At 32.7% G+C, this 14,238-nt stretch overlaps 1 protein-coding gene across 1 annotated transcript; it reads right to left on the bottom strand.

Annotated features, from left to right (window-relative positions):
* Nucleotides 1-1,319: 1,319 nt before the first annotated feature.
* Nucleotides 1,320-13,390, bottom strand: LOC105334944 (kinetochore protein NDC80 homolog). Its single transcript, XM_011438573.4, has 15 exons — nt 12,949-13,390; nt 12,659-12,764; nt 11,568-11,654; nt 11,131-11,316; nt 10,880-10,963; nt 7,533-7,626; nt 6,619-6,725; nt 6,228-6,372; nt 5,645-5,850; nt 5,302-5,442; nt 4,792-4,881; nt 4,049-4,141; nt 3,760-3,890; nt 2,416-2,518; nt 1,320-1,944 (listed from the first exon to the last, which is right to left on the bottom strand). The coding sequence occupies exons 1-15, from the start codon at nt 13,215-13,217 to the stop codon at nt 1,870-1,872; spliced, it is 1,917 nt and encodes a 638-aa protein (XP_011436875.3). The 5' UTR covers nt 13,218-13,390; the 3' UTR covers nt 1,320-1,869.
* Between the last annotated feature and the right edge of the window lie 848 nt (nt 13,391-14,238).

Below are 14,238 nucleotides of genomic sequence, written 5' to 3'. Positions count from 1 at the left end.
ATTATAATTGTTTATTTTTCCTCTACTCACGCATAAAGTGTATATTGTGTATATGTTTGTAATATTCTCTATGTTGTAAATTACAACCAGAGAGATAAAATAAACTGTTCAAACTGTTTCTGGCTGTGTTCATGAACCATTCACTGAACTGGTTTGCATTGAGGTGCAGGATAATGTCTTCTCCCAAAAAGCAAATAATGCAATACTTCATTCATGTAATAGTAAGGTAATGCTTTACTTCAAGGGAAGTAATAGTAATTCAATATCCAAATGTATGAAGTAATGGAAATGTAATTCATTACTTTCATTAAATGCATTACTTTCATAAACTGGATCCTCTATCCCATGATTCATTACTTTAATATTACATTTAGTGTATATTTCCCATTATAATTGCATTGGATATTGCGACGTTCAATTTTCTTTGAGTACACTTTGCTTAAACGTCACCACGTGTTTGGAGTGTATATAAGGAATAAGGAATCATTCTGTGAGTATTATGAGGTGATAATTTTGGTCGGGGCGTGATCAAATCCAATAAAGCCCGAAGGGCTTTATGATAGATTTGATCACGCCCTGACCGAAATTTTATTTACTTATATAATTTTAAGCCATCGTACGATTAAATATTTGAATATAAATAAGCAAACCCTGCTAGCGCCTCAATTTGGCGTCATTTGAAGTTATATAGTACAAAATCGATACGTAGTGTTATCACAGGCAAAGACACTGGAAAATATAAATATTTATTTTTGTAAGATTAAATGAAACGTTCTACCTTACATAACCAATTTGATATGTACTTTTGAAAATAATCATTAAATTATATCTACTTCACTAATAAAGATTTTTATCTACAAAATTCCTGGCACTTTATTTTAAGTCGCGGAAGCGAACCAGGTAAGATGTTAATATGGTTGTTCCATTGACTGACTGGGAGCGTATATAATGGCTTTGCAGCTAAAATACATATATATTTCATACAAATAGACATCAGTATGAAATATAAGCATTGAATACTTATTTTTGGATGTCGTCAGTCCTGTAACACACCAAGCGGTTCAGACAAATAATCATACCGCGCGTTAGCGTGGTATTCAATTTGTCTGCCCTGCTTGGGTTGTCATAGGACCGACTACATCCAAAAATAAGCATTCAATGATTAAATGTGATTTGAGATATTGGTGTCGTTGTAGGCTGTAACATCCTTATAGAGAGTCAACCTGGCTATGCTTTCAACTGAAATCCTCGCTAGCCTTTTAAAAATGCTGGTGCATGATATTTATTTTTATTACAAAGCAAATAAGAAAGAGAAGATGTTGTTGGAACATAGATTTATTTTAAAAACTTGTGTTTCCATAACAGAACTTGTGTTTTTTTACTCAAAGTAAACCAATGTAATTGACCCTTTTAATGAGGATAATTCCATTTATCTTAAAATAAAAGTAAACACTATTGTTGGAACAGAGATTATCTTAAGTCTTGTGTTTTCTTGACTCAAGTTAATTAACATATACATGTACAAATAGTGAAACAAAACTACTTAATCTTCAAAAGCTCTATATAGATGTACATGTTGGTATAATAATTGCATATACAAACTGGGCTTACATCAATGTTTGACAGATATCTCAGTCTTTCTGTTGAAGTTACTTGACTTCATCACCACTCCATTTGCAAGATATAATCCTAAAGCATGTGTTATTAACAAGGTTTTGAGCTTTGGAATTCATCCCTTTGACTTTCAGGAGAAGATATGAGCAACTCATCATTTTAGTTAATCATTAAAATTGACCAGATTTCCACCACTCAACAGTTTAAGAGGGAGACAAGACTTGAGAGATTGGCTGACCAGTAATGTGTAGACTGCTAAGATCTTTCTGTCTCAATCTTCACTGTCTGCAGTTTCTCTTCCAGTTTTTGGGTCATGGTTTCCAGAATTCCCTAAAATCAAGATCATTTCACTTAATATGAACACAAATGTACTGTGGAATCACTTAAATTCGTGGGGCCCAGTTTTCGTGGATTGCTTCAATTTCACAGGTTTGTTGGGATGTAATTTCGTGTATTCTCAGATACTTATAAAAGGAAATATGACTTTATAGTCCTAATTTATTTATTCCTGGAAGATGTTAATTTGTGGGTGAGAGTGCCCACAAATTCCACAAAAATTGAGCCACCACGAAATCTAATGATTCCACAGTAATAAAAATCGAAATTATTTTTTTTTCAATATTCATTTCAATGGCAGTTCATAAATTCTTGTTTTTATAAGATTTTATCCAAGTCGCATTACAGACAGCAGAAAAAGTGATTTTACAGGTAGTTACTTTGATATGTTTTTGTTCAGCAATTTTTACATTAGAAGTACAGTTACGTGTGAAGACTGTTTTGAGATTAATAGCCTTAACCTACCTCTACTCTTTCTTTGTGGTCAATCAACTTAGAAAAAGACTTTTTCAGGAAAGTTTTGTACAATTCTAGGTCTTGTTCCATGGATCGCATCTTGCTCTCAACACTACAACGAACAATGTAGATACATGTAATATGGCATTTAGAAAATTTCAAGGAGGCCGAGTGGTAAACAAATTACCCATCAAATCTACCTTAAAATACTAGGTATAAGTTTTATACCAATAAACTATTAATAAGGAAATAAAAATTCCAACTAGAACTGCCCTAATGAGACTAATATAAAATGGGACAAATGTAAGTTTCCCTCACTCAAGTAACTAAATAAATTGAAAAATGAAAAAACATCTTCATATAATGGTGTTTAACATGAATGCAAATTTTAAGGATAATCCATGAGGTCGTTTCCAAGTTTATAGTGGGGACAAATTTGTGTCTACCAACAGAGGACAGAGTGATTCTAATACTAGTACACCCCTTACACTTTGTTAGCAGGGGTATAAATGTAAAAGCTTTAAAATGATGACTGCACTTTAAAAATAGCGACAAAATAAGTTTTTAGAATGGGCATATTTCTTTAAATTGTAGGTATTGTCAATGTCTTAGCTGCAACTTTATGCAATTACATAAATTATAAATTCATATTTACGTATGGTCATTTCCATAAACAGGGGTCATTACATTTTCTTGAATCTCCATAGGATAATGAGGATGCCCCCTTTTTTACAGACTTAATACAAAGTCAGCGCATGTTTGTCTATTGTTCTCCTTTTAATGATAGTTGTATACTTAATTTTTTAAGCTTATGTTAAAAGGAGATCAAGAGACAAACATGCGCTCATGGTTAAACAGAGAAAAAAACTGTTTCTTCTTGTGCTCTCTGTTGTAAATGGTATACTTTGACCAGTTGAATATTATAATACACTACATGATTTCTAATCCCAGGTAACTTTGTGAATACAATGTACTACACATTGTCATGTGATGTGTAAAGTAGCACGCATTCTGCTAGGCGATATTATTTGTTTGAAGGACTCAATTCTGGGTCTCAATGAAATCTGATTATCCGTTCTGTGCATTACTGATTATCGGTAATCTATTATAAATATTTTTAAACATGTAAATTCTGAACATCAGCCACAGGTTTATGATCATCAATGGATACTTATACTGGCCAAATTTTTTACATTTTATGTTTTGTTTTGGAACCTTTAAAAAATGGCAACATGCAGAGAGAGAGACAAAAAATGGCAACATGCAGAGAGACAAAAAATGGCAACATGCAGAGAGAGAGACATGTACATGTACCTCTACATTTTTTTATGAAGGTAAATAGAGTACACAAACCTTTTCTGAGTGTCTCTCACTTCTTTCTGTCCTTCAGATAATGTCTTACCAGAAGACAATTTGATTTGGGACATTTCCTTTTCCAAACCTTCCTTCTCTTCCTGCTGTTTTTCAAACTCCTTCTGGCCGATCTAGTATGCATAATAATACAACAATCAGAACACTTTTTTCAGAACTAAGGAACCAAACTTGGTATTTTTTATGGACATGTACAAGTTAACAGACTCTGACCATTCAGGAACCAAACTTGGTATCTGTTTTGGACATGTACAAGTTAACAGACACTCACCTGCTTTTTATACTCCAGATCATCTTCCAATCTTTTTAATTGGCTTTCTTTCAGTTTTAGTTCATTATCTAAATCCATGCAATCTGCAGAACACTGAAGAATAAAATTGACAAAATAATGTTAATTTGTAATAGTAAAAAAATGTTTCATGAAATTTGTTGGTGTCTTTAATACAACATTGTTGGATCATGTATAATGATTCAGGTTACTGGTAGCTAGTTTATGATGAACTTGTGCAAACAACAAAAACAGTTTCATTCCCCCTTTTGTTTAAACATATTTTAAATACTGGATATGGCAAATGATGTTTATACATGTATGGAATCAAAATTCATTAAACTTATGTTTCAATTTCTATTATTTCTCATTTCTGACAAAACAACTGCAATCAAATGTTGGCTTACAGTAGAAATACATGTATCTTCCTTTGCATTATACATGTAAACAAAATTAAAAACATTAAAAATGGATACATGTATTTGATATTTAAAAGTTTCCAGCAAAAATCTTGACCATGCCTTCTTAATTTCAAAGAGTATGGGCCTTGGTTCCTGCAAGACTCTGATATACCAGATGGATGGATAAAAGTATATGTACCAAAACAACAAAATCAAATTTTAGGACTTTGCAATACAGTTTACATGTATGTACGTCAACATGTACAAAAATATAATCTTCCACACTAAATGATGAAACACATGGATGCATATACATTTATTACAATTTCTGTAAGTAAACTGTACCTGCTCATAGACATCTTTCTCCATCATCAGTTCCTTGGACTTCTCATGTACAACTTCTGCCCACTGCTCTTTCAGAGACTGTAGTGCTGGCTATCATCAGAAAAAATATGGTGATCAAACAAACATATAGGTTTAAAAATAATCTGGTCTAAACTATTTTCAAATTTGAGGCCTATCACTTATCACATACTAACAAATCTTACAGGTTCAACCTTTTACAACAGCCGCTTTTTAATCTTCACAGACTTCCAAATGATGCCTACTCCCTAAATCCAAGGATTTCAGTAATTTTTGGTAGTATTCCAGCATCCTTTGATTAAACATTTATTTTTGTTCATTGCCACCAACAATAAATTATACACAACGTCTCTTCGTACCATTTGTTTACACTGGTTATATGTAAATGGCACTAAATTTGCTCTAATGAATAAATAACTTGTGCAACAAATGATAACTCCAGGTTACATAAACCTGCAAAAGTTTAAAATGGGTAATGATTGATGTATGTACCTTGACAACGTCTGTGAACTTGTCCCGAGCATTGTGTCGAGAAGACAGCTCATAATCCACACCACAGGCATACTGTGCAGTGGATGGTATCAACTTTAAAAGCTGCGCTAAATCATTGTACTCATTGCAACTTGATTCAACCTGCAAGTGTAAGAAAAACAAAGTTTTCAATAATCCTTTCATAATACAAAATGTCTTCAAAAATCAATTTAACTAAAAAAATTCTTTACTTTTTCTCTATATGAAAAATAATGTTGACTGTACATGAACAATGCTTCTGGGGAGAGGAGATATCTTTAACATTTATAACATTAATTCATTAAAAACTACAATTATGATGTACCGTCTCCAGCATCTTAGAGGCCCTCATTTCCTCCGACCAAATCTCTTGGTCCACATTGGCCACTCTAGCTTCTGCATCATCAATCTGACGCAACATGTCCTTTCTGTGAATCTTGATTTGTTCAATATCTTCTTGGGAGAACTCCTGGGACTCAAAAATCAACTGCTTTTCGTCATTGCTTGCCTTTATGTTATGGAGATCAGCAGCTTTAAATAAAATCCCCCAAATACAATGTATGATATCTATTAAACTGATAGAAATCAAATAACAGAAATGTGTTTTATTTTGTCAATCAGACATTATTTTAATTTACCAATATTGGAAAGATGGGTAGTAAACGTTATGGAAGTGTTTTACAAGTACCTATAATCACTGTATTCAAATAAAAAATTCCCAAAGTGAAAGTTATGAAACTGCATGAATCAAGAAATACTGATGATACATGTATTGTAGTTCATGCTGTATGAACATGTATACTGAACATAAGTTTAGTTTACACAGGAATATTCCAGATTTTTTCTTGAAAAAAATTTGTTTGATTCTTGTTTAACTTATTTCATTGATATTGGGCAGGTTTCATTACCTAGTGTCTCTATTTCTTTCTCCACATTTTGGTAATTTTTTTCGAGACTCTCTACATAACCATCCATCTCAGCAAGGTACTTGTTCATTTTCTCGTCGTTTTCTTTCAAACATACTTCCTCTTCCTGCATTTTCTTCAATTTCTCCTACAATTTTAAATAAAATGTTACTACATACTGTGGAATCATCATTGTTCGTGGAGGACCAATATTCAGGTCTTTTGTGGATAACCCTTGTCAACAAATCAACATCCCCACAAACAAAAATAATTTGATACTGCAAAAGCCAAACAATCGGACCAAGCAGCTTTAATAAAATATAAACTGTCTGGAAAGAACATGATGTTTTTTTAAAGAAACTGTTTCAATATGGAAAATTTTCTGTAGATGTACCTGGGTGTCCTGAATTTCTTGTTCCAGCGAGTCCAGCTCATTCTCTAATCTCTTGTTCTCTTCATCTAAGTTTTCAATTCCTCCACTTATTCCATAAAGTTTTTGATCTGAAAAAAGTAAATAAGAATATAATATGTACATGTATGAACAACGATATATCTGGCATGATGATGGCATCTCTCACCTCAGCTGATCTGCTATTGACTTTTTTTTTTTTACAGATGCTATTGTAATAATGCAAATTATGTGCAGTATCTCCCCATGCAAGTTACTTACAATTGATACTGAAAGTTACCGATGGAGTGACAGGTTTTAAACAAGTTTATTCTATGTATATTGTCAAGATCTCTGAGATGATCAATCAAGTTCTATCTACAACAATGTTATTTTTCTATGGATTAGCCAAAAAAAAAAAAAAAAAAAAATGTATTGATTCTCAGACCAATAAATTCAAGAGGCAGGCAGGTATTTTATTTCTTTTGCATGATTTGCAAAGGTCAATTTTCATATTTTAACTTAAAATTCCCCTTTTAATTAAATCAGGCAAAGAAATACATGTATATCAATGCAGCATCATTTGACCAAATGCAGACTGTGCCTGACAACCAAACATTATTTTTTTTTTTGGCCATTTTGTCAAAATTTTAAGATATATACTTCTAAATTAATGGACTCTATTTTTGTGCTTTAACATAATAAATTGGCTGAGAATTGTCAGAACAGTCAATTTTTCAGCTTTTTACACCAACATCTAACTTTGGGGGATGTGTATTTTACATGATTAGATTCTTATAGAGAACTTTACGATATCCATGTGTTCATAACCTCTATACAAAACCAATACATATATGTGTACAAATAACCAACACTAACATTCATTAAAAGCTTTGAGCTACCTAACCCCTCTATCTTACTTAGATGGTTGGACAGCTGCTCGTCATAATCCTCGAAGCTGTCATTGCCCTCCATGTATGCGATGTAGGTTTTCTCCACATAGTCAAACAAAATCTGAAAAAATCAATTGTTTCAAGATTAAGGAAGGATTCAGTACAAGCCATTTTGAGTTACTTTTGACTGCTCTAGAATTCAGTCGGTGTTCTTTCCCTTAGATAGCTGGTAATCTATATATCAGTTAATGTAAATTGTGATACCCAAATAAAAAAAGAGTCGATTTTTCTCCTTTTAAGACCATTCTTTCCCATTTCAAACATTCCCTATTCAATTGCATAAAAAGAGAAATTTACAATATCAGAATTTTATTAGTATAAACATTAGCTTAATAAATTTGAAAAACATCTTTCTTTTTTTTTTTCAAAGTCTAGATATTAAATTAAATAACAATGAATACTTGTTTATTCTGATGGATATGAAGTAATAGTTTTTTATCTTAGATTAAATGTTATTTGATGTAATTGAAAACTCCCAATTTGAACTACTGGTACTTGAATATCATTTCAAAAATATTTTCTTTTGTATGGATACTGGTACCCAAATACATAGATTAAACAGTTTGAGGCTATCTAAGTCTTTTGTGTAAATTATTTAATATTCATTTCCCCGTGATTATACCAAAACAAGAGGCCCATGGGGCCACATCGCTCACCTGAGCAACAATGGGTGTTCAAAAGATATTGTGCCATATGGCCCTCGGTAGAATAACAAAAAAATAAATATTGTAAAGTATTCGAATTTTACACTTATTTTTGCATACACGTAATCTTTGACATTGTACCTTCATGAAATACTGTTTTTACACAGAATAAGAAAATCTTAGGCAAGATATAGAATTAAATATTTGGTAGGGGTACACTGTTATATAACTTCTAATTCCCTGTATTTTTGTTCTGCCCCCCTCCCCCACTTAATAAAGCGATCAAAATATATGAGAATATATAGGTACATTTTCTTCCTCAACTACTTACTAGTTATTGTATTTTTTTTAAAAATATAATAGTTATTGTATTTTATCAAAAAAATCCTACATGTATATATGTGAAGAAGAAAATTACACCTCAATGCGCTCAATTTCTCAAATTAAAAATATTCAGCAATTTAATTTGTCTTCTACATTATAATTAAATGACTGTTGTTTAGCTCGCGTAAACTCGTGACTTTTATAACTTTACTCACACTTGATTGATGAATACACTGGAATGAAAAATGTTGTCACGTGACATGTTAAAGAGCTATAAAAATCAATGTTACCGTATTGACAGGCACATCACTCTAATTTACTATGGCCCACCCATTATTTTCATTTTTATTCAAAAATAACAAATGGCTACAAACCAGGATAATTTTCCGCTGTAATGTTTTCTTAGGAATAGCGATAATTCTTTTATCCCCGCAACAGAAATGTGTCAGAACTATGGAAACTGTTTTAACGATGTCGTTTTTATTTACTCACATTTCACATTATTCATTGTATAAAGAGGGGGCCCCAGAGAGTAGTTATATACCGCATATCATTCTTTAATTTTTTTTGTGTACAAGTATTTATCATACTCTTAACTCATATAGAATTTCTAATGATCAACCAAAATTTCAGCGTCAATCGTAGAATTATAAGCAAGATACAGAGCTCAAAATTTTGCTAGGTTTGAGTCATATTTTGTTCACATGGGTTTATTATATTCAGCTTAAGATTTTTAACTTGGTATTTCCTATTCGGCATTTAAAATGGATAAATATGAATGGCCTCAGATCTGTGTACAAACATAGAATTGTGAGCAAATCTCAGTATCTTGCTTATAATTCGAAGCTTAACACTCAAATATGGTTAGTAAATAGAATTCGTAAACAATTAAACACAAGAAACATGCACTATAACAAATAAAGAACACAATTTATTTTTCAAAATGAATCATATACATGTATATACCTACATGTTTCCGTCAGCGATATTAAACTCTATTTAAACTGAATAAACTCGAGAAAATGCCGAGCATCTCAACAAAACATATTGCATTATTCTACCATTACGCAAAAGATGATACCGAATTACCAATAGCCTGAATGAATTGTATTTCAGTACTTTTTTGATACATCAGATTTTGCTTAATTTGCGCAGGTAAACAGTAAACTGTTTGATTTACCGAAGTCTCTGTTTGATTTGATGCGTAAAAATCAGGAAATACAAGCGACAGTTCCTAGGTTAACGCAAAGCATAAATGAAAACGAAACGAAAATCACAACAAGCTAACACCACCGTCATATGTGAAAACTGTTAACGCATTGAAATATTTAGCCTCAATTTACTTAACAAAATCTGCACCAATGTATTTTGCATGTTTCAAAGATTCCCTTCGTACACGAACTGTTGCACAACAAACAAATTCATCATTGTCAGATCGACCCGTTTATCATATAGTGTCATGGCTGCTTTAAACAAAGAACATTGTTTCAGAATTATGGAATACGAGTCTTGGTAAAATGGGTAAGCAAACCCGGGCCGGGGCAAAATAAACGCCGGGGCAGATCGGCAATCGTCAATTCCAATTACGCATTATTTTGCAGCAATATTTACAGCAAATACAAATATACTGGTCAGTAAATATCTTGAAATTTTAATGAGATTGGCAGATTAATAACTGTCAATCTTTTGTTTTGCCCTGGCCCAGTCATGCCTACCCATTTTACCAAGACTCATGGATGCTATAAATTGCTTGAAACATGCCTTTTCTTTCTTATTTTTTTCGTAATAACTCAGATTTGAAACAGAATTAGCCCATAATTTTTGCAATTTATATTTTCCTTCCCATAAGGATTATTCATGCTAATTTACGTTGAATTTGCCTCGGTAGTTCTTCAGAAGATTTTTTAAAATGCACCCGCCACCCCCTTTTTTTTTTTTTTTTTTTTTTTTTTTTTTTTTTTTTTTTTTTTTTTTTACAGTTTTGAGGTTTTCTCCGCTTTCAATGAAAATTTTTCTTTCATTTCTGCAATTCATATTCATCTTTCCATAAGAATGCTTTGAGCCAAATTTGGTTGAATTTGGTTTTGTGGTTTTAGAGAAGAAGTTCAAAATGTGAAAAGTTTACAGACGGACAGACAGACGGACAAAATGTGATCAGAATAGCTCACTTGAGCTTTCAGCTCAGGTGGGCTAAAAACTATAACATTGATGAATATAAATTTTCTGATGAACAATCAACTCAGAAAGCAAAATTTAATGGATTTATCCTTTTATAATTTGACAAACTGATTGCAAATTCTATAGACAAGCGAGTACATAAATTGTAGTTTTGTTCATTAATCAGACCTGGGATTCTGGCAAGGTGTCAAACTCATCTTCATTTGGAGGAAACAGAAAACTGTCTATTGACTTTCCAACTCGCATACCAAACTGAAAAAAATGATAAAAACAAATTCCTATATCAAACCAAAAGTGATATTTTCTAGTTAATACATGTGACTATACACAATGTATTCGGAAGACCTAAACTTCAATTCCAAATTACACAATTGAATACAATTTGTTACAACTTATTGCATGAGGTATAAATATGTTACCTTTATCAAATCTACCATCCAAACGAGAGCTGCCAGTATTGTAGGCCAAGTGTGAGGGGATCCCAATGCATACATAGCAGTTTTTGAAATCATGAAAGGATACCCCAATTCCTTGAAGATTTTTGGGATCTCTTCCTCTGGTTTTTTGCCAATCCTATATCTTGGGGTTAACATGCTGTACAGGAACTACAACAAAGAGAACTTGTTATCATACAATTTCCAAGCATTGTCTATTGACAAGTACATTAGGCTTCTTGACATCAGATCTCAAGATTTAACCATGGCAAAAGGCATGCCTATTTGCAAATAAATGTTTGACTTATTAGGTGAAATGTAAATAATGTATATTTTATTATTCTTCTTTTGAAAACTGCAGGAAAAAAAGGATATTTCCCAGTTTCAATGATCACAAATAATCCTTATCACCACCATCATACCTCAAATATCTGAAAGAAATCTTTCCTTGGTGGTGCCTTGAGAATTTCGGGGGACAATTTGTGTGGATAACCTTTCTCTGTTAAAAACTGAAATGAATCCATGATAATCACATATTTGAACTTGATATACCCATGTAATTTATTTCATATGAATTCATTTTATATCAAAATTTACATTTTTATTTAGATATCAAGGTCTGAATCAACATCACAACTTCAAACTGTCACATAGGCGTTAATGATAATCTAAATCTCAAGTCAATGATCATGTGGAATCATAAATATATATGGGGGCCAATTGGAGTGGATTTCAAATTTTATAAAAAATTGCCAAGATGTTTTTTTGTGAATTTGCATCTATGTTTAATAAATAAAGACTGTTCATGTATTTCATAATTATTTAAACATCTTAATTGTTGATATGAACTATCCAAAATTCCTTCAAATTTGATCCTCCTTATGAGCAATTCCACAGCATTTGTATCATATACAATAATTTGTATGTGTGTTTGTTATCATTATAAAGGAGCAGTATATAGCACACTGTAATTGAGAAAGAAAATTACTCCTGACAGTTATCTTGATATTCAAGGAAGTCCTATACTCTGTCCCAAGACATCCTGGATTTACATTTTGCTTAATAATTGCATGATAGTTATAAATACCTCAGGGTTCAAATGACATTCTTTCAAAAGTAAGAAAAGTTTCCAAGATTTCTCAGTCGAAACGCCCCTGTTAGCTTATCAGGTTTCAATACAATGTTAAAAGATGTGATGTATAGGGGGATTTTGTATTGCAGTAAGCCCGGATGATAACGTTGTAAAATTGCGTGATGTATTCCAAGTATATTCCGAATAAGATGTAAACATTCCCCATTATCAATCTCCGTAAGAAATCTTTTTTCGTTCCTGTGATTTTTGCCGAGTGAAAGATGATAATGTGTCAATAAAATTATCTTGGAAATTATCCCTTTCAACTATTTCAATTGCACTTCTTTCAAAGGTATGTGTATTTTTTTTTATTAAAAATTGTCCAAATGTGCTGCATAAATATCTTGGGACAGACTTTAATATGCAAAAGTTTATTCTTACCTCTACAAGTTTTGCGACACATATTGCTTGAAAACTTTTGTCAGAAACCTTTCTTGGGTCTTTCAGTATCGTTGTTGGCACACCCATGTGACTTGCTCTGCGTAACCTAGTCCAATGAATATAAGCAAATTGTTTTTAATAATTCACACTGACAGCATTTTTTCCTGATTACAAAAAAATTGCCATTTGAGAAAAATTTATGTAATAATATTCTGTTCATTAAAATAAAACCAAGTGCAGAATTTTGTTACTCATGCTGTTAATTGTAAATGTCAAGATGAATTCTGTACCCTTTATTTGGTGTCTTCCCTTGTCCAAATGACATTCTATCACTGTAGCTGACTGGTTTTTGGTAGTCCATAGAAGGCCTACCACTGAAACCATACCCTGAGCTTCTTTTTGTCTTAGACGAGGATGCTGTAACCTTGGGGTTGTCATCGTTCCTCACCCTGAGGGGACCGCCTCCTCCCACGGATGACCTAGATGTTGATGACGATCGCTTACTAGCACTACTGTAATGCGGAATGGAAGATCTCCCCAATGAGGATGATCTTCGCATGGTGGGAAATGGAGAAATACAAATAAGATTGCTTTTTTTAACTCCTTAAACGCTTTATAAATTTCAGTTGTCACATAGGCTATGCTTTTTTCGGTTAAAAAGCATTTGATCTGCATACATAACTGTTTGTTTACAAAAATTAGAATTTCGACCTTTCGCGCCTGACTCGTTTACGCATGCGCAGGAAAAATAAAATTAAAGCTTTTTCGGTAATAGTTCCGGCACTTGCAAAATTCGTTTGTGCGGAAACGTACAGAGGACTATTGGTACTAGTATGATCACCGATTTTCCAAATAATACAGGCACGTAGCATCGCTTTTGAAAAAAGCGTGGGGGACAGACTCATCAAAAAGATTTTGACAAGCAAAAAAAAAAAGGGGGAATTCCCATCATAATCTCATAATCATTAAAATAAAATCCTAATGGGGGGGGGGGGGGGGGCGTAGTCTCACTCCATGATAACTAATTTTTTTACATGTAAATTTAAAAAAAAAAAGGGGGAATTCCCATCATAATCTCATAATCATTAAAATAAAATCCTAATGGGGGGGGGGGGGCGTAGTCTCACTCCATGATAACTAATTTTTTTACATGTAAATTTAATAAAAATCTTTGCTGCGAGAAGAAGTGGGGAGGGGAAGCATTCCTTTCCGTTTTTCTTCTAAACTAATTTATAATAATTGGAGAATTATGCTGGGAAATAGTTAATAGAACGAAATCACTGCAAAATGCAATGTTCAAGTTTCGCATAATCAATATCGTGATCGTATTTTATTTCAAAATACTTTATAACATGCATGCTTGCTAGTTGCTCTTTAAGCGAGTATTTTGTTTATAAAAAAAAGTAACTTAAGTCAGATTTAATTGATTTAACACATAATTTCCCGGGTGTAACGAAGAATTTACGTTACCTATAGTAACAGTAGTCTTCTATTCCATAACATAGGCGTCGCGGAACCGAAGGAGGGGGGGGGGGGGGAGGCTTCCCCCCTTCCCCCGCACCCTACAATTTTTGCAAAGT

This window comes from Magallana gigas, chromosome 2 (genome assembly GCF_963853765.1).
Source record: "Magallana gigas chromosome 2, xbMagGiga1.1, whole genome shotgun sequence".
In the NCBI taxonomy this organism is placed as follows: domain Eukaryota; kingdom Metazoa; phylum Mollusca; class Bivalvia; order Ostreida; family Ostreidae; genus Magallana; species Magallana gigas.
This window is presented reverse-complemented; position numbering and strand designations above follow the sequence as displayed.